The sequence below is a fragment of the Kogia breviceps genome, chromosome 12, assembly GCF_026419965.1.
Source record: "Kogia breviceps isolate mKogBre1 chromosome 12, mKogBre1 haplotype 1, whole genome shotgun sequence".
Taxonomy (NCBI): domain Eukaryota; kingdom Metazoa; phylum Chordata; class Mammalia; order Artiodactyla; family Physeteridae; genus Kogia; species Kogia breviceps.
In genome coordinates, this window is record NC_081321.1 from 93126519 (window position 1) to 93144214 (window position 17696).

The 17696-nt window shown below is 56.8% G+C and overlaps 1 protein-coding gene across 6 annotated transcripts in view; it reads left to right on the plus strand.

Moving 5' to 3' along the window:
* TRIOBP (TRIO and F-actin binding protein) overlaps positions 1-17696 on the plus strand; it is a 57632-nt gene that overhangs the window by 35208 nt on the left and 4728 nt on the right. For 3 of the 6 annotated variants that reach the window (XM_059082274.2, XM_067010165.1, XM_059082276.2), the window contains 8 exons: positions 3340-3396; positions 5982-6050; positions 6173-6262; positions 6655-6764; positions 8237-8762; positions 9433-9564; positions 14993-15140; positions 17108-17210. In XM_059082274.2, the coding sequence (XP_058938257.1) occupies positions 3340-3396; positions 5982-6050; positions 6173-6262; positions 6655-6764; positions 8237-8762; positions 9433-9564; positions 14993-15140; positions 17108-17210 (1235 nt within the window). Of the gene's footprint in view, positions 1-3339; positions 3397-5981; positions 6051-6172; positions 6263-6654; positions 6765-8236; positions 8763-9432; positions 9565-9712; positions 10872-14926; positions 15141-17107; positions 17211-17696 lie in introns of those variants that run through there. The other 3 variants (XM_067010166.1, XM_059082277.2, XM_067010164.1) reach the window with 2 other exon arrangements.

Consider the following 17696-nt stretch of genomic DNA (forward strand, 5'->3'; position numbering starts at 1 on the left):
GAGAGACAGTGTGGACAAAGGCTGGTGGCCATATTTGGGGAATTAAATGGTGAAAACATAGAAAAGGGACTTGGGAAGGAGGGCCTCAAAGGCCAGGAAGAGCAGCTTGGCCTTTGGTCAGGGGCACTGGGGAGCCATGAAAGGCTTTGGAGCGGGGGGGGGGGGCTCACAATCACCTTTGACAGTGTTTACCGGATTCATCCTGGCCGCTTTCAGACCTGAGCCTGCTCCAGGCCGGTGTCCTTCCTGATTCTTCTTCTTACCCTTTTCATCTCTCCTGGCCCCATCTCCCCGACCTCAGGAATCTGAACGAGCAAGTGGCAAAGGTGCTGTGACTGGGTAAATGCTTAGAGGCTTCAGGAAGCCAGGCCTGGAGTCAGGATCTGCTCTACCTCCTTTTGCGTTAGCCGGGTGCAGCCTTGCCCCTGGAGCTTCATTCCCCAGCTGCTACCTGGCATCAAATTATATACCTGTTCACTTGTTTATTGTCTGTTTCTGTCCTGAGGTTTCACCAGGGCAGGGGCCACATTTCTTGTTCACAGCTGATTTCCTTGCGTAGAACAGGGGCCTGGTTCCAAAAGGAAAAAAAAAAGAGAGAGAGAGAAAAAAAAAGAAAGAAGAAAGAAAGAAATTTTTACGAACGTTCCCTGAGTCCTCGGGTCTTGGGGCATGAACAGTACATGTCCCTGACTGAGTTGCTTCTAGTCTAGCCTGTGAGGGATAAATAAATGGCTTCAAGACAATCACAGATGCAACGGAGGCCATGGGAGGTCGTCTGGCGTGGTGTGTGGTGTGTACTGGGAAAGGGGCCTCTGGCGTGGCAATTAAGCCAGGTCTTAAGGCATGAGAGGGGTTTGCCTGGTTGAAGGAGGAGGAGGCCTGGTATTTCAAGCAGAGGACACAGGCATGTGTGGAGGGCCTACTAGTCCTGATGTGTTGGGCATCAGAGAGGATGTGTGATGACATAAACATGGGGCCCCCTAAGCAGTGGGGAGTCCAGGTTGAGGCTTTTGTGCCATCCTAAGGCAGCTGGACCTTGTTCTGAAGCTGTCTGGAGCCATCCCTGGAGGTTTTAAGTGGCGTGTGACATTCGGTCTTTTGGATCGGGTCCTCTGCCAGAGTGTCCTTACAGGAGGCTGTGTCTATGGTCCAGGCCAGAGGGAGGCAGTGCTGACCCGTGGCCAAAGGAAGGAGGGCCCGCTGTGAGGACCTTTCAGTGCTCCGGAAAGGAAAAAGGAGAAAGGGAGCTTCCTGCAGGAGGAGGAATGGTGTCTGGGCCTGGGGAGGCACGCGTGAAGGTGCAGGGGAGGAGATTTCTGTTATCAGACCTTTTGACCCCTGGTGGGGGTTCCAGGGTAACTTCCGGACCTCTCGTGCCAGCAGGTTTAAAAACTCCTCTCCCCAAGGTCACCGCACCGTGTCGTGCTTGATGCGGCACGTGTGCGGCATGTGTGTGGTGTGTGTGTACTGGCATCTCCACGTGTGGCCCATTCAGTTCTCTCACGGAACTGGGGGGAGGGCAGGGCCCCGCTATCATTAGCCACATCAGGCAGCCGGGGTCAGGGAGGGCATGTGACTTAGGAAGGTCACCATGACCCCACTTCCCAGGCAGCCCTCAGGGTCCCGAGCCTCTGGAAGCGCATGGCTGATCTCCCAGCCCTGGCTCAGCTCAGTCCGATTGGCTGGGTTATCTGCTTGTCCTTTCCGGGGGCTCTCTTCGGGTCAGCACAGTGATGCCAGCTCCGTGGTCCGTCCCAGAAAGCCTGGCTTCTCATTCTCAGCTCCAGGAGGTGGAGGTGCGGACTGCCCCAGAAGCACAGGAATTTAGATCAGGGAGGTAGAGGAGGGTGGATAGTTATTCAGCACGTTTCCCCTGGGGCCGCAGCCTGCCAGGCCCTGGGGCCACGGGGCGTCTCCATTTGCATGTGGACCCAGGTGACTTGGTGGCCCTGAGCATGGCTACCGCTCTTAAGTCTTAGCTTGGAACCACCCTGAGCAGCTTCCGGCCCACATGGGGAACAGGGCGGGGAAGGAGAGAGAGCAGACACGGCATACGCAGCCTGGGGTTTCCCAGGTCTGGGCAGAGCCTGTGTCCCTTCCCTCAGACAGGTCTCCGGGCAGGGGCTGCGACGCAGGAGTTGGGCTGCCGGCCTGCCGAGATCCAGGGGCCCTGGTCCCAAGGCCACGGCTGGAGACGGCTCAGGGTGTCCAGGCTGCTGGCCCAAACCCCTCTCAGGTCTCTTCCTCCAGCTGAGGAAGAGGAGAATGGGGCTCCCTGACAGGAAGGCGGGTCAGGGGAGGTGGCCAGGTCAGGTGGCTCCGGTTTCCAGGTTTCCAGCCGCCATCGCCATCGCCGCCCACCCCACCGAGCCATGCCACCCGCTCCCTCCGTGCAACCGGACACCTTGGCCTGGTGAGGCTGTGATGCAGGTGCTGATAGGTGGGCTCAGAGCCATGGCTACAGGTGGCCGCCTCCTCCCTGCCTGCCAGCCTGGCCCGCCAGCCAGTCGGCAGGAGCTGAACCTCTGCAGGAGGAGCGGGACGTAGACGAGCGAGCGGCTTCCCTAGCAGGCAGGGAGGGTCTGTGGACAGGCCTGGCCAGAGAAAATGCCTGGATGAGCAGTTTCGTCATCTAGGGTTAGGTGGGGGGACCTAGCTCACAGGCCCCCGTGGAACATGCTGCAGCTGGGAGCCCCAAGACCCCGGGGCCGCGCCCCCCTGAGCAGCACCCGGCAGGTAGGGCTTGCTGGGACCGAGGTGCCATCTCCCCGGCCCTTCCAGAGATCTAGGGGGGGACCAGGAGGTCTCTGACCACAGCCTGGGCCTGGCTCCATCTTTCAGGCTCTCCAGGAGATGAGGGAAAGGCAGGGCTGGTTGGACCATGGGAGGGTTAGTGGGTTGGGAATGGGTAGGAGCATTAAGGCATTGTCCTGCTGGGCCGCTTGGGCCTCATCAGCGAGAACTGGACGGTTCGCTCAGCCCTGCTGATCTGGCCTGTCCTCTGAGCTCTCTAAGGGTCCCGTTTTACAGTCAGAGATCTGCCCCCTGTCCCACTCTCAGGTGCGGAAGCCGGCTGGTGGGAAGGGAGCTCAGAGGTCTGTGGTGGGTGGCCAGTAACCCAGCCCACCTCTCAGAGATTGCCAGATGTTCGGGAAAGGGAACAAGGCTGCCTCAGTGGCTGGGGAGCCTGCCTGGATTTAGGGGGCTACCTGGGCCCTCAGCCTTCCCTCCGGGCTTCCCAAGACCTCACTTGGGGGCAGGATGGGCATCCCCCCTTCCTCCCTAGGCCCCTTTGGTTCTTGCTGGACCTGACTCATCTGCCTCCTCCTCTTCCCATAGCCCGACCTGCTCAACTTCAAGAAGGGATGGATGTCAATCCTGGATGAGCCTGGAGAGGTAGGAGGGCTGAGGCGGGGGTGGGGTAGGGGGTGGGAGGTGGGGTTGCTGCAGGGCCCAGGTGGCTGAGCCTGTCCAGTTTCTAGAGACCCTGGCTTCTGGGCGGAGAGGGTACAGAGTGGGGACCGGAGTGGGAGCCCTGAGGGTAGGATGTTTCTTGTCCTGTTGGAAAGAAGGCCTTGGGCTGTGGGGTAGGAGGGCAGAGGCTGCTAGTCATCTCAGCCTCTTGGAGCAGTCTGCAGTCTGTAAAGGTCACCAGGGATGGCGGCCTCCTGGTGTTTCATACCCTGCACCCCATCCCCTCCTCTCACCAAGAGCCCCTCAGCCCTCCCACCTCTTGACGACCCTGGCTGGGTATCCGAGGGTCTGGGATGGAAGGGTTCACAGAGATCATCCAGCCTGAGACACGTACAGACTCCCAAAGACTCAGCTTTACAGCAGCTCCCTCCAACCCTGGGGGTGGGGCTCAGACCACATTTCTTGAAGTCTCACCAACCTGGGGCCCCATCGAGTGAGTCACACAGCTTTCTCTGGCCTCGGTGGCCTCATCTGTGAAATGGACATACTGGATAATGATAGTTCTTTCCAGGGTGGATAACGGAGTCACAGAGGTTAAGCATGTAAAGGGCCCCACGCAACCCCCAGTGCCTGCTTGGGCCTCAGCTAATAACCCTTCCCTTTCTCTAATGTGTGCATCTTTACAACCAGAAGGGACAGTAGCCTTTCACCAGCTCTACCCTTCTGGCTGCCAAGCTGAAGCTGGAGCTGGCCTCCTGCCCACCCAGCCTGGGAAGGGACATCTCCCCACCCAGGTCCTGCATGCACCCGTGGCTTGGGTCTGTGTGCAGCCCGCATGCCGGGGAGGGCACGGAGCCAAAGGGAATCTCATTGTGTTTCCTACCCACATGCTTTATTCCCTCCAGCCCACAGCCTTCGTACCCGCTGCCTGCTTTCCAGTCCTCTGGTGGCCGGGCTCCAGGCTCACACAAGGCCGGGCACCCTGCCAGTGACCCTTCCCGGCCTCCCCCACCCAAGGTCTCTGGAGGGCAGAGATTATGGGCTCCACCCAGAACTGGCCGTTACTCATTCTCTTTCACAGGGTTTTGGAATGTCCGAGCTGGAAGGGCCCTGGGAGTTCAGCCAGCCCAACCCCTCGGTGCACAGACAGTAGACAGGCCCACAGGGGCTTTAATCTCTTCCAGGCCTAGCAGCACCTTGGGCAAACCCTGGCCTAGAACTCAGGGCACCTGAGGCCCATCCAGCTGCCATCTCAGGCAGTCACAGACTAGGCCTGGAGGGGCCAAAGAGATCATTTGGCACAGAACCCCTGCCCCACTTTACAGAGGGACAGTTGTCCTGAGCAGCAGCTCGGGCCATTCAGAAGAGCTGGGTGGCTCTAAGGCCAGCCTCTTAGAATGATCCCCAACAACCTAGCGCCTGACCCTATGCGAAGTGCCACGAGAGCCGTTCCAGGGAGGGTTAGGCATTTCTCACTTCACTAGGAGGCTTAGGGTCTTATTAGCCCTACTTTATACGTCAGAAAATTGAAGCTCAGAGAGGTCGAGACACTGACTAAAGACACACAGCTAGCAGGGCATACAATAGTTGTAACCTTGGTCTCTTGGATGTTAAAATCCTGTTTCTTAGGGGAGGCAGTGTGGAATGAAGTAGAAAGTATCATCCTGGCACATCCTTGAAGTCTTCCTGAGGAAAGAAAATGAAGTACTTGAAGTAATAAACAAGGGCTTAGTGATGTGGGAGAGCACCAGGAGGACATGCACTGACCCTGGCAGTGGGTGGACCTCGACTGGCATTCCGGTGAATGGTCAGAAGCCCAGAGGCGGGCTGAGCTTGGCACTTTCATATCAGGCTGTTCTGATGCCCCCACCCCTCTCTTACGTGTCCTGCCAACCTAACCCTGGTTGGAGCAGAGAGAATCCCACATCATAAATGTACAGATAATGTATTCACATAGCTGAACATGCATGTAACCAGCACCCAGATCAAGAAACAGAATACGACCAGCACTCAGATGCTTCTCCCTGGGCACCCTTCCAGTCCTGCTCTCTGGTAGACTTGTCTTTGACCACTGGGGTGATTGATCTGGGGTCAGTGTATGGAAAAAGGTTTTTGAAGTTCTGGCCCCCGATTTGCTAGGCAAATGACCTTACACAGGTCACATCCCCTTCCTGGATTGCACTGGGTGGGATTTGCACGTAGGAGCCTTGGTGATCTTGGTGGAAAGTTATCAGGAAGCCTGTGGAAGTGTCAACAAATCAGAAGGGCTCCGAGAAAGACGAGAAGGGTGTGGTTACTGAGGAGAAGCCGACCCATTTCACAGATGCTATCCCCGCAGAGAGGAAATGGGGAGGCTTACTTCAAATGTGGATTTTGTGACTCTGCACTGTCCCCTGTCCCCTGCCCCCCACCCCTCAGCAGAGCAGATGAGGATGTCAGGCCCCTGCTGTAAGCAGAACGGTTGACCTGGCAGCGCCCAGGATGCCTGCGGAATGGTGCACACACACATGCACGCTCTCATTCCATACCCCCGCACCCCCTCCCTCACCACCATCTCTCCTTCACAGTGGAAGAAACACTGGTTTGTGCTGACCGATTCAAGCCTCAAGTACTACAGGGATTCCACTGCTGAGGAGGTGAGACGATGAGATGGGAGGGCTCCCTCCCCCATCAGGTGCCGGGGGACACCTAGAAGGGGCTTGGGGGTCCTGGTAGGGTCACTGGAGTCCAGGGACCATCTTGAGCCCTCCTGCTGCAGGCAGATGAGCTGGATGGTGAAATTGATCTGCGCTGCTGCACGGACGTCACCGAGTATGCGGTGCAGCGCAACTATGGCTTCCAGATCCACGTGAGCCTGCGGGCGGCTGGTGGGGCGTCATGCCTGGCGGGTCCCCTAGAGGAGGTGTCGGGGTGGGGCGTGGCCCACCAGACTGGTTCCTATCACTCATTTACCTGGAGATCCTGCCCTCAGAGCCAGTCAGAAGCCCTGCTGCCAGCGCTGAGCATTTCTGGGGCAATCCCAGATATCATTGGCAGGACTATTTGGGTGTTGGAGAGATCTTGGAGCCGATGAGGCTCTCTTGAGGCTAGTGGAGGGGAGGTTTTGCATGCTCTGCTCACCTCCAGGCTCAAGACCTTAGATACCCACCTGGGAGGAAAGGGTACCTCTTTGGAGTCTATAGCGGGGAGGGAGCAAGGGGGCTGGCCGGGTGGCAACCTACCTGTGGGGTGGACTTACAGACCAAAGATGCTGTCTATACCTTGTCGGCCATGACCTCGGGCATCCGGAGGAACTGGATCGAGGCTCTGAGGAAGACTGTGCGTCCAACCTCAGCCCCAGATGTCACCAAGTACGTGCTGGGCTGGACCGGGGCCTGGGGGGAGGCACTTAACCCCTGCATCCTGAGTGGGCTTTTGGCACTCACCTGAGGGCCCTGTGGCTCTGCTTGCTGGGCCTCAGTTTCTCCACCAACAAAATAGGGAGAGGGAGAGGGCAGAGGGTATCCGTGGCACTCACCCAGAAATACCTTGAGGATTTGAGGTTTGCCTCTTGTCCCTCTCTATCTCCCCACATCCTGAAAAGGTGGGGAGAGGCCTTGGCTCTTTGGAGAAGATGCCGGTGAGTGACAGTCCCATGAGGTGGCTGATTGACTCTGTGCCGCAGGGGCTGTGTCTGAGCCTGTGTCGGGGGGAGGGGATGGCTACTTAGTCTGGGTGGGGAGCTCACTCACTGTGGAGTTCACTGTGGGTAGAGGGGCGGGAGGACCGAGTGACCTGGTGGTAGAGCCCCACACAGGATAAACCCCAGATGCCCGTAGGGGCTGGGACTCTGGCTGCTGGACAGTAGGAACGGAGGCGTGGTATCGAGGGGTGCTGAGTGCGAGTCCACCTGCCTGGCCACACCCTGGCTGGTCGGCCTTAGGCCAGTTGCTGTCTGGCCTGAGTTTCACATTTCCTCACCTGTCACACCGAGGTGTGTCATGCGAGGACGTGCATGGAGGCCCTTTTAAACTCTCAGCTACTGTGCAGCTGGACTATGATTTCGTATATAGGCTCCGCTGCTACAACGAAGAAACCCCAAACACGGGTTTAAGCAAGGGAGAGGTTTCTTTCTCGCTCCACAGCAGCCCACAGCCTTGCCTCTGCGCCAGAGCACTGTTCACATTCTCACGGGTCCCAGCCAGGAGCCAGGCCAGGGCACGCCTGGTCCTTCAAAAGGTGCCACCTCTCATATGCACTGGGCAGGGTGGAGTCACACGGCCACGTGTAGCTGCAAGGGATGCTTTAGTTTTTGGCCGGGTAACCACGTACTCAGTATCGCTATGGAAGAAGAGGGGAACTGCCGCAGTCGTTACGGATCTCCACAGTTTGTGCTCTGTGCACCCACCCAGAAGCCACCGTTCATCTCACCAGCAGTGACGCTGGGCATCTCCCCTATTCCACCGTGAGCCTCTTGAACCTAGGGCCTTGTCAAACAGCACACCCTTAATTCTAATGCTTTGATCACGTTCTCAAAGGGCTTCCTGGTCGCTTTGCACACATTTGCTCACCTAGTCCCTCCTGTGAGTGGCACTGTTGTCCCATATCACAGATGAGGTAACTGAGGCTCAGAGAGAGAGGCCAGGTACCCTGGACCCTCTGCCGGTAAGTGACAGAGCTGGGATGATTCCCAGGGTCTGTTAATGATGAAGCTCTAATTCTAAGCTGCTTCCTCCACTGGGGTCTGTCCCCCGGCCCCGGTGCATGGGTGGCACTGCAGAAGTGCTTATTTTGGGACCAAGAGGGCAAGGTCTCTCCTAATGTGGCTCTGCTGGCCCCCTAGGCTCTCAGACTGCAATAAGGAGAACACGCTGCACAGCTACGGCATCCCAAAGGGCTCCCTGAAGGCGGGGGAGCAGCGGGGAGGCTCTGAGGTCATCGGCCGGGGCGGCCCCCGGAAAGCGGATGGGCAGCGGCAGTCACTGGACTACGTGGAGCTCTCCCCACTGACTCAGGGCTCCCCGCAGCGGGCCCGCACCCCGGCCCGCGCTCTCGACCGCCCGGCCAAGCAGGAGGAGCTGGAGCGGGACCTGGCCCAGCGTTCCGAGGAGCGACGCAAGTGGTTCCAGGCCACGGACAGCAGGGCCACGGAGACAGCGGCCGGCGAGGGTCCGCGCCGGGGCCTGGGTGCCCCCCTGACTGAGGACCAGCAGAGCCGGCTCAGTGAGGAGATCGAGAAGAAGTGGCAGGAGCTGGAGAAGTTGCCCCTGCGGGAGAACAAACGGGTGCCTCTCACCGCCCTGCTCAACCAAAGCCGCGGGGAGCGCCGGGGGACCCCAAGCGACAGCCACGAGGCCCTGGAGAGGGAGGTAGGCAGCACGGCTGGCCTCTGGGAGCCTCCTCACCCTACCAACACCCTATCCCTGAAGTCACACTATGGCATTCATCTTGCATACCTACAGTGATGGGGAGCTCACCCCTGAGCCACTGACACACACACACACACACACACACACACACACACACACACACCCCGCCCCCCGATTCCTTATGAACTAGAATCTTCTTTCCTGGACCTTGGGGATTTTTTTGTTTTTGTTTTTGTTTTCACATCTGAGTTCTGTCCTCAGCAGTCACAGAGAAGGGAAGAGGGAAGAGAAGGAGGAGACCATTTATTGAGTACCTTCTGCATCCCAAGCCTTGTGCTAGGCCCTCTTTACCTACATTGGCTCATGTAATCCTCCCAGCAGTCTCATGGTCCCATAGGGTAGACCTCATCACTGTTTTACTGATGGGAAACTGAGGCTCCAAGGCATTTCTCCCCACCTACATAACGTGGGGGTGACCACGGTGTCCTGCTCCCAATCCTGTCGAGCCTACTCTGGGCCAGCACTCTCCTGGGTTTCTGACCTGGCCATCCAGGAAACACCTAGAATGTCTCCCTTGCCTGCATCTCCACAGGAGGGCCACTTCCTCCCATCAGCTCCATCCTCACTTTCAGGCCCTCACTGACCTCGCCTTCCTGCCCCCGCCCCGTAGGTCCAGTCCCTTCGTGCCCAGCTGGAGGCCTGGCGTCTCCAAATGGAGACTCGGCGTCTCCAAGGGGAGGCTTCTCAGGGTGCACCCAAGTCCCAGGAGGACGGCCACATCCCCCCAGGCTACATCTCACAGGTAAGGCCAAGGAGCTGTTGTGTCGGGGGTGGGGGCAGGTTTCTGGTTGCCACGTTGTGAGAAAACGGCTAATATTCTGGGAGCCCTTCCTGTGTACCGGAACCCGTGTGAGGCATTTGACATTCATCATCTCATTTAATCTCCCCAGCGGGTGGACGTGAGCACTGTGCCCATTTTTACAGACAAGGCCACTGAGCTATGAGAGGTTATGTGACTTGCCTGAGGTCAACCTGCCTGCAGATGTCAGAGGTGGGATTTGAGCTCGGGTCAGGCTGACTGCAGAGCCTGTGTGTGAGCCCCCATGTGAGCCTCTGTACTTAGACCCCTTCACCTGCACGTCTGGGGAAGAGGGGACCTGGTGGAGAGTGGGATCCCTAATGGGCAGGCCCCTGGAAGTCGCTCTCTAAGCACAGGGAAATCCTGCCCATGCCTGCCAGGCCGAGGCCCTGCGCAAGGGGGTCTGCGGGACGTGGGCGCCTCCAGTGGCCCTCGGGAGACGCACGGTCTACCTAGGACAGCGGCTCTCGACCAAGCTGATTTTGTTCCCCTGGGGACATTTGGCCGTGTCCAGAGACACTTTTGATTGTTATGCCTGGGACAACTAGCTCTCCAGAAAAAATACACGTGTGTGTACACACTGACACACTTGTATGTGTTTATTGTAAATTTCACTGATATAAAGGATGTTTAGTGTGCAACTTACAAATAAAAAATATGTAATGGTTTTTATTGTGAATTCCATATAGCAAATTGATTTTTCTCAGAATACTTCCATTGATTTTTTTCCGAATGCTCGTATCCACAGCTAGCCGACAAACGAGTGTCGTTCTAACACGAATGTCGTTTGGCAGTTTTGTTTGTGTGAGTGAGTAAGACAGCAAGACATAAGTTGAAACTTTACTTGGTCAATGTCATAGCAACTTCTTTGCTGAATTAGAGGATGTTTTCTGTTGAGACTGTTTGAGAACATTCTTTTAAGAATATGCCTCCGGTTTTTGTTCTGTGTACAATGTGATGGTCATAGATAGGGCACGCCGCTTTGAAGTATAATCTGTACTGTGAGCATTATTAGCTTTTTCTCATCTCTTGCTTAAATCTGGACAATCAACAAAACGATAAATCAAGCCCTGATCTGTAACGTTTACCAATTTCCATGGTGTAAATGCTCCCGCTATGGCTGATGTCCCTGGACACAGAGTTGGGAAGCTATGTGCCCGCCGTCATACGACATTTCCACCCTACAGATACAGGAGATGTAAATAACCTCAGAGCATAGCTACTAATAAAATGCAGTGAAATAATTAGGAAGTGATGAATTTTGGGTATCAGCTTTGTTTTTAATGTAACAATTAATTAGTTATAAGTTTATATAATTTCTAATAATGGCTATGCAAAATAACCGTGCCACAGAATCCCTAAAAATTTGACAATCGGCTGCCCCCAGCCAGCACGCCCTTGCCTGAAGCAAAAAAGAATGCTGGGATCCCAGGCTCTGGGCAGGGGGACCTTCTAGAAGTTCTGAGGGGACGTGGGGCTCTCGGGAAGTCTTCCTGGAGCTGTGGGTGGGAGCGTGGGCTGCAGCAGGAGGTGGAGGGCCAGTGGGTACCTATCGTGGAGACCCCACTCTGCCAAGCTAAGGAGCTGGGATCGCATCCCACACATCTGAGGAGGTGTGGGGTCTGACAGTGACATCGGGAAGGTGGGGTTGGAGTGCAGGGGGCTTGGGAGGGGGTAGGGCCAGCGTCAGGAGCTAGGACGATGCTGAAGGAGAGAGGGGTGTCAGAGGGCATGTGGAGGGAGGTGAGCTTAAGGCTGGGCCACTGCCCCGAGGAAGGCCGAGGGGAGCGGCTGGGAGCTGGGGCCGCCATGCAAGGCCAAGGGCTGTCTGGGGCTGAGTGGTTGATGGAACGTTCAGCTGAAGGGAGACCAGGGCCAAGGGGAGTTGGGGTGTGATGTAGAGGTCTAGCTTGGGGATCACCTGACATGGGGAAGGGGGAAAGGGAAGGCACAGTGTTGTCAGGGCTCCCTTGAGGCCAGAGGAAGGTGGGGCGTCTCTAGACAGGGTGAGGTCCAACAACACCACCACCTGAGGCATCTGGGGACCTCAGAGACCCCCACCCGGAGGGCTTCAGACTTCGTTCTGTGGAGGGTCCAGTCTGGGTGGGTTCATTCACAGCCACCGGTACCAGAGCAGCTCCATCCTTGTCCATTTTGCTATTAGAACCTGCATTAGATTCCCTCTGGAAGGAGGTTTCTGTCACTAAAATGAAGTTTGAAAAGCACTGCTCTGACTTCTCAGCTTACAGATGGGGAAACTGAGGCCCAGAGAAGGGGCGGGACCTTCCAGCTGGCGGTAGACCTGTGTCTGCAGTCCAGGCTTCCTGGTCCCCAGGCGCCCACTGGGCACCCCAAGGCTGCCAGCACTCCGTCCTGCTAGGTTGGGATGGGCAGGAGGAATGGGAGGCCTGGGGATGAGAAGGGCATACATGGGGCAACAGCCCGAGACGGGGTGGGGGAGGGCGCCAGAGAAGAGGAGCTGAGCCATCCGCGTCCCCTCGGGTCCCTGAGGAGGCAGCTGGAGAGTCACTGGACCCTGGAGAGGTGACAGCAGGGGAGGGATTCCCCAGCCTGGTATCAGGCCGAGTGGGCACCCCTCTTCCAGCCTGTGGGGCTTGCCACCACAGGACGGCAGCCGGGGGCCTGGCGCTTCAGCCTGCAGGGCTTCAGTGCTTACTGCAGTGGGGGCCACGGGTTCTTCTTTATCTACTTTGATCCACGTCAGAGGTGGCGGCCAACACGTTGGGCCCTCGGGAAGGCAGGTCAGAGGGAGCAGCACCTGGCCTTCTGGGAGCCCCCCCTCGTGGGCTAGTTCCCACCTCCTGACGTCGGCCTCCAGACGCCCTATTGGCTGCCGGGTCTGCCTGCCTGATCTGGCTCTTTAAGAACAGCAGTCCCATCTCCCATAGTGCTCCGGTCTCTACAGGTCGGCGATCTCTACAGGTGGACGCTGACTTACCTTAGGGACCCTCCTGAGTTGGTCGTACGGGGTCTGTTTTACAGATGAGGAGATTGAGGCTGAGAGAGGGAAAGGAGCTTGCTCAAGTTCACTCCATGGTGCAGCCAGGACTAGGACCCAGTCTGTGGAATTCCAAAGCCATGTTCTGTTGCCCTTACTGGGGGCACACACGGAGGACAGGCACAGAGGCTCAGAGGGACAGGTGTCCCGGGCCCACCACTCAGAACACCTGGACCCAGGGGGCCTGACCCTTGCCCTTCCCCCAAACTGGCCCGTGCAGCCCCCAGATGTGGCTGCTGGCGAGGTGGGGGTCAGTGCCCACCGGCCGCGAGGTGCCCTGTGGCATGGGGGAGAATGCAGTCTCTTAACTGGCCCTCCGTGCCTCCGTTTCTTCCTTGGCTCTTCCCCTTCCCTTTTTTTTTTTTTTTTTTTTGCGGTACGCGGGCCTCTCACCGTTGTGGCCTCTCCCGTTGCAGAGCACAGGCTCCGGACGCGCAGGCTCGGCGGCCATGGCTCACGGGCCCAGCCGCTCCGTGGCATGTGGGATCTTCCCGGACCAGGGCACAAACCCGTGTCCCCTGCATTGGCAGGCGGATTCTCAACCACCGCGCCACCAGGGAAGCCCTTCCCCTTCCCTTTTTAATGATCTTAAATATTTTTAAATTATATAATGAATTTGTTTACATTTTCAAAAATAATTCAAACAAATCAAAAGGTTAGAAACAAACACATGAACTCTCCTTCCCCTGCCTGCTCCCAACCCCAGGGAGCCTTCGTTACCATTTGAGCACATCTATAGAGTTTCCTGTTGCAGCCGTAACAAATTACCACTAACATAAGTAACACAAATTTATCATTGCACAGTTTTGTAGGGTGGAAGTCTGACACGGGTCTCGCCGGGCTAAAATCCAGGTATCCACAGGATCAGGTTTCCTTCCATAGGCTCTGGGGAGGCTCCGTTTCCTCACCTTTTCCAGCGTCTGGCAGCCGCCTGCATTCCTTGGCCCGTGGCCCCTTCCTTCACCTTCAGAACCTGCGAAGGAGAGTCAAGTCCTTCTCACTTCCCACTGAGCTCCTTCCGTAGTCCCTCTGCTTCTCCCTCTGCTCCCCTGCCTCCTCTTCCACATCCAAGGACCCTGTGATTACTTTGGGCCCAGAGGATAATCTAAAATAATTTCCCTATTTTCAGGTCAGCTGATTAGCAGCCTCTATTCCCCTTGGCCATGTCAGGTAACGTATTCGCAGGTTCCGGGAGTAGGACGTAGACATCTTTGGGGCACCATTACTTTCCACAGTATCTTTCCATACCTTTCTCTGTGTTTTTACGTACATGTACTCAGACCTACAGCTCTAAGTGTCTTGTGTCTGTGACTGGGGTCCCACCATGTGTATTGTCAGAAACCAACTTTCGTCACCTAATTTTGGGGACACTTTCTACAGCAGCCCGTGTGGGCAGCTCTGTCTTTTAACAGTTGCCTGGGTCCTCTGTAAAGCTCAATCCCATAATTTATTTAAGGGCTTCCCTGTTACGTATTTAGATTATTTCCAGTTTTCATCTGTTACCAACTTTGCCGCGGGGATCGCTGTCCAAGAGTCTTTGTACATGTATGACTTTCCGTGGGGTCATTCCTAGGAGTGGACCTGCTAGGTTAAGGGGTCGTTAAAATTAGATGATGCCACCAAACGGCCCTCCACGCACCAGGTCACGGCTGACTCTCCCAGCCGTGGGTATTATCAATCCTTTAAAAACTTGCCAGTCTTGTCTACACAGCCCCATTCTGTGGTAAGCCATTAGTTTCAGCTGACTTACTCAGCACCTGCCACAAGTCAGGCCATAGCCCAGACCCCGGGGACTCTGAGCTGGATCTAATCTTCCTTCTTTTGGGGGAATTTATGATCTGGCAGAAGCAGAGCCTTTGGAGGCAGGCGAGAGGCTGCCCAGAGTCAGAGCTAGGAGGATCTTGAAGCTGGTCTGCTGGCCAAGTGAATTACCCAGGAAGAGGAAGTTGTAAAAGAATGTTCCAGGCAGTGGGAACATGAGCTAAAGCTCAGAGGTGTGAACATGCCATGAACTGGTTGTGCTTTTTTTTTTTTTTTTTTTTTTATAACTATGGGACTTCTTGGTGGGAGAGGGCCAGGGATGAGACCACCAGGGTCAGAAACTGGAGCAGGGACTTGGCCCTGCGGGATGGGGAGGCTTAGAAGGGTTCGAAGCAGGAGAGTGACAGGGTGAGGTTTGTGGATGGCGGGGAGCAGGGGCAGATACAGGCTGATGATGCCAGGGTCTTGGGGGAAGTGGTGAAGCCTGGACCAGGGCAGGCCTGCCCCTGAGGCTTCTTGTCACAGGCTGGGAAAGGGCCACCATCCAGGCAATGGGGGCGGCCCCGTGACCGCCTGGCCCCCCACCCGCAGGAGGCGTGCGAGCGCAGCCTGGCGGAGATGGAGTCTTTGCACCAGCAGGTGATGGAGGAGCTGCAGCGCCACCATCAGCGGGAGCTGCAGCGGCTGCAGCAGGAGAAGGAATGGCTCCTGGCCGAGGAGACAGCGGCCACAGCCTCAGGTGAGCTCCCTGGGCAGGAGCGGCACGGTGGGGCCCAGCCCTGTGAGCCTCCAAGCAGAGGCTCCTCCTCACTGGATTCGGGAGGCCTGTAAATAAGAGGTGAGGGCCTGGGTGCCAAACGTGGGGTGAGGGGTCAGGAGCCCCGAGATCTGGCCTCTAACCCTGCTTGCAAAGAGGAAACCGAGACAACAAAAGACCCCCAACTCACAGACCGTTGGTTGTGACTCCTCCCCCTCGGGGGCCTGCGGCCACTGGGAAGCCCCCCTCAAGCCACACACATGCCCTGAGCTCCAACTCCATGCCCAGGCCCGTGCCGTGTGCTGGGGAGAGACCGCTCAGCCACAGACCCTGCTCTCATAGGAGTGCCGTCTCACTGGGCGCGTGGGCTGGACCCTGGGGAGAGCAGGGAAACGTGTGAGCGTTTACCAAGCCCGTTACCCACGAGAGCAACCTGAGTCCTTGCAGTGCCCGAGGGAGTGAACCCATTTCACAGATGCGGTGACTGGGGCTCAGAGAAGTTAGCGACTTGTCGCAGGTGGCGTAGCTTGGAGGTGGCAGAAGCTGACGTCGGAGCTCAGAGCCCTCTGACTGCAAAGCAGTCAGTCTCTCTGAACCCTTCCCTCTGCTCTCCCAGGTCAGAAACAGGAATGCCCAAGATGCTGGCCAACTCTCCCTCTCTGTCCTCTGTACACCTGCTGTGTGTGCCTGGCATCCTAGCCACTTTCATAGGGTTTGCAGAATAATGGAAATGATGAAAGAGGCCACGCGATCTGGAACTTAACCACCTGCCACTGCTTCAAGCACTCAAGCCCAGGGCCCCTCATCCCAAACCCTGGGGTCAGTGCGTTTTGCATTTTAGAAAGATAACCCGGTATGTATATTAAATATCCTCTTCCTGGGCTTCCCTGGTGGCGCAGTGGTTGAGAGTCCGCCTGCCGATGCAGGGGACGCGGGTTCGTGCCCCGGTCCGGGAAGATCCCACATGCCGCGGAGTGGCTGGGCCCGTGAGCCATGGCCGCTGAGCCTGCGCGTCCAGAGCCTGTGCTCCGCAACGGGAGAGGCCACAGCAGTGAGGCCCGCGTACCGCAAAAAAAAAAAAAAAAAAAAAAAAAAAAAATCCTCTTCCAGCAGGGTCTGGGCTTCACCCTGAAATCTAGCACTAAGGTTTTGGCAAATTTTGGAAATTTCTCAAAGCCACACTTCAGCGGGATAATCATGACCACAAATAGCCTTGTGTCCGCTCAGCTTGGGGGTTGCCGCCAAAAGAGTTACAAAACACTTTCAGTGGCCAGAGCTTTGGGATTTGGGAATTATGGATAAGACTATGAATGAGGACTTGTTTAATCTTCACAACAACCCCGTGTGAGCGTGGAGAGAGACTCAGTCCTTGGGGGCTCACAGCCTGAAAATAAACCAGTGGGGGCCAGTGTCTGAGTACTGACTCGGTGCCATGCATTGTTCTGCATGCTCTACACCTGTCTCCCAACAACCCACGCGAGAAGGTGCTGTCGTCATCCCTGTTTTCCAGATAAGGAATCCAAGGCACAGAGGGGTTAAGTCCTCTGCACGAAGTCACACAGATTTGTACCGACCGCAGAGCCTGCGTTCTTGACCACTAGGCTGGGCCAGGCAGATGGACCTTGTTAAAGAACCTTCCAGGCTCTGCAGGGAGGACTGTGGGGGGTCTTACCAAGAAATCACTAACAACGAGAGGTACCAGTGGTCAGACATTGAGGCGTCTCCCCAGCAGGGTCCATCAGACAGGCACTGTCATCCTCCCTTGATAGACAGGCTCAGAAAGGTTGAGCAGCTCACCCAAAGCCACTCAGTCCATGACGCAGCCCGGCCCAGTGCTCTTTGCATTACCACTCTCTGCTCCTGTCTCCATATGGAGTCCCGGAGGAAGTGGAGCTTGTTGCTGCTGACCCCTCCCCAATCTCCCTTCCACCTCTCTGCCCTGCTTCCAGCCATCGAAGCCATGAAGAAGGCCTACCAGGAGGAGCTGAGCCGGGAGCTGAGCAAGACACAGAGTCTCCCACAGGGCCCGGATGGCCTCCAGAAACAGCACCAGTAAGATGGCACTTGGGCCCTGTGGTCTGGGGACAGGGGCTCCCTCTGAGCCAGGAGCCCAGCTGTCCACCCTGCTGATTATGAGTGGGGGACCTGTGCTAAGACCCCTGGCAGAGGGCATGTCAGTTTGTCCCCAGCTGAGACGCCTGCTCCGGTCACACGGCCCCGGGAACAGAAGCAGCGGGACCTCAGCCAGACCCCCACGCCAGTGCACACGGCAGTTCTCAGACCCCTTCTTGTCTAGCCAGTCTCAGTCTCCACCCTTCTCTTCCCCTCTTTAGTGTCTCCCTAGAGCTGGGCTACAGTATCAGCCAGTAGGTGCCCCTCTGCCGTGGCATGTTGGGGCTATGGAGGCTTTAGAGATGGGCTTCTCCAGCCCGTCCCCTCACAGAGGAGGCGCCTGCAGCCCAGAGAGGCCGTCACCAGTTCACAGCCCCACAGCCGGCTGAAGGCAAAACTAGGGCGGAAACCAGGAACCCTAAGCTG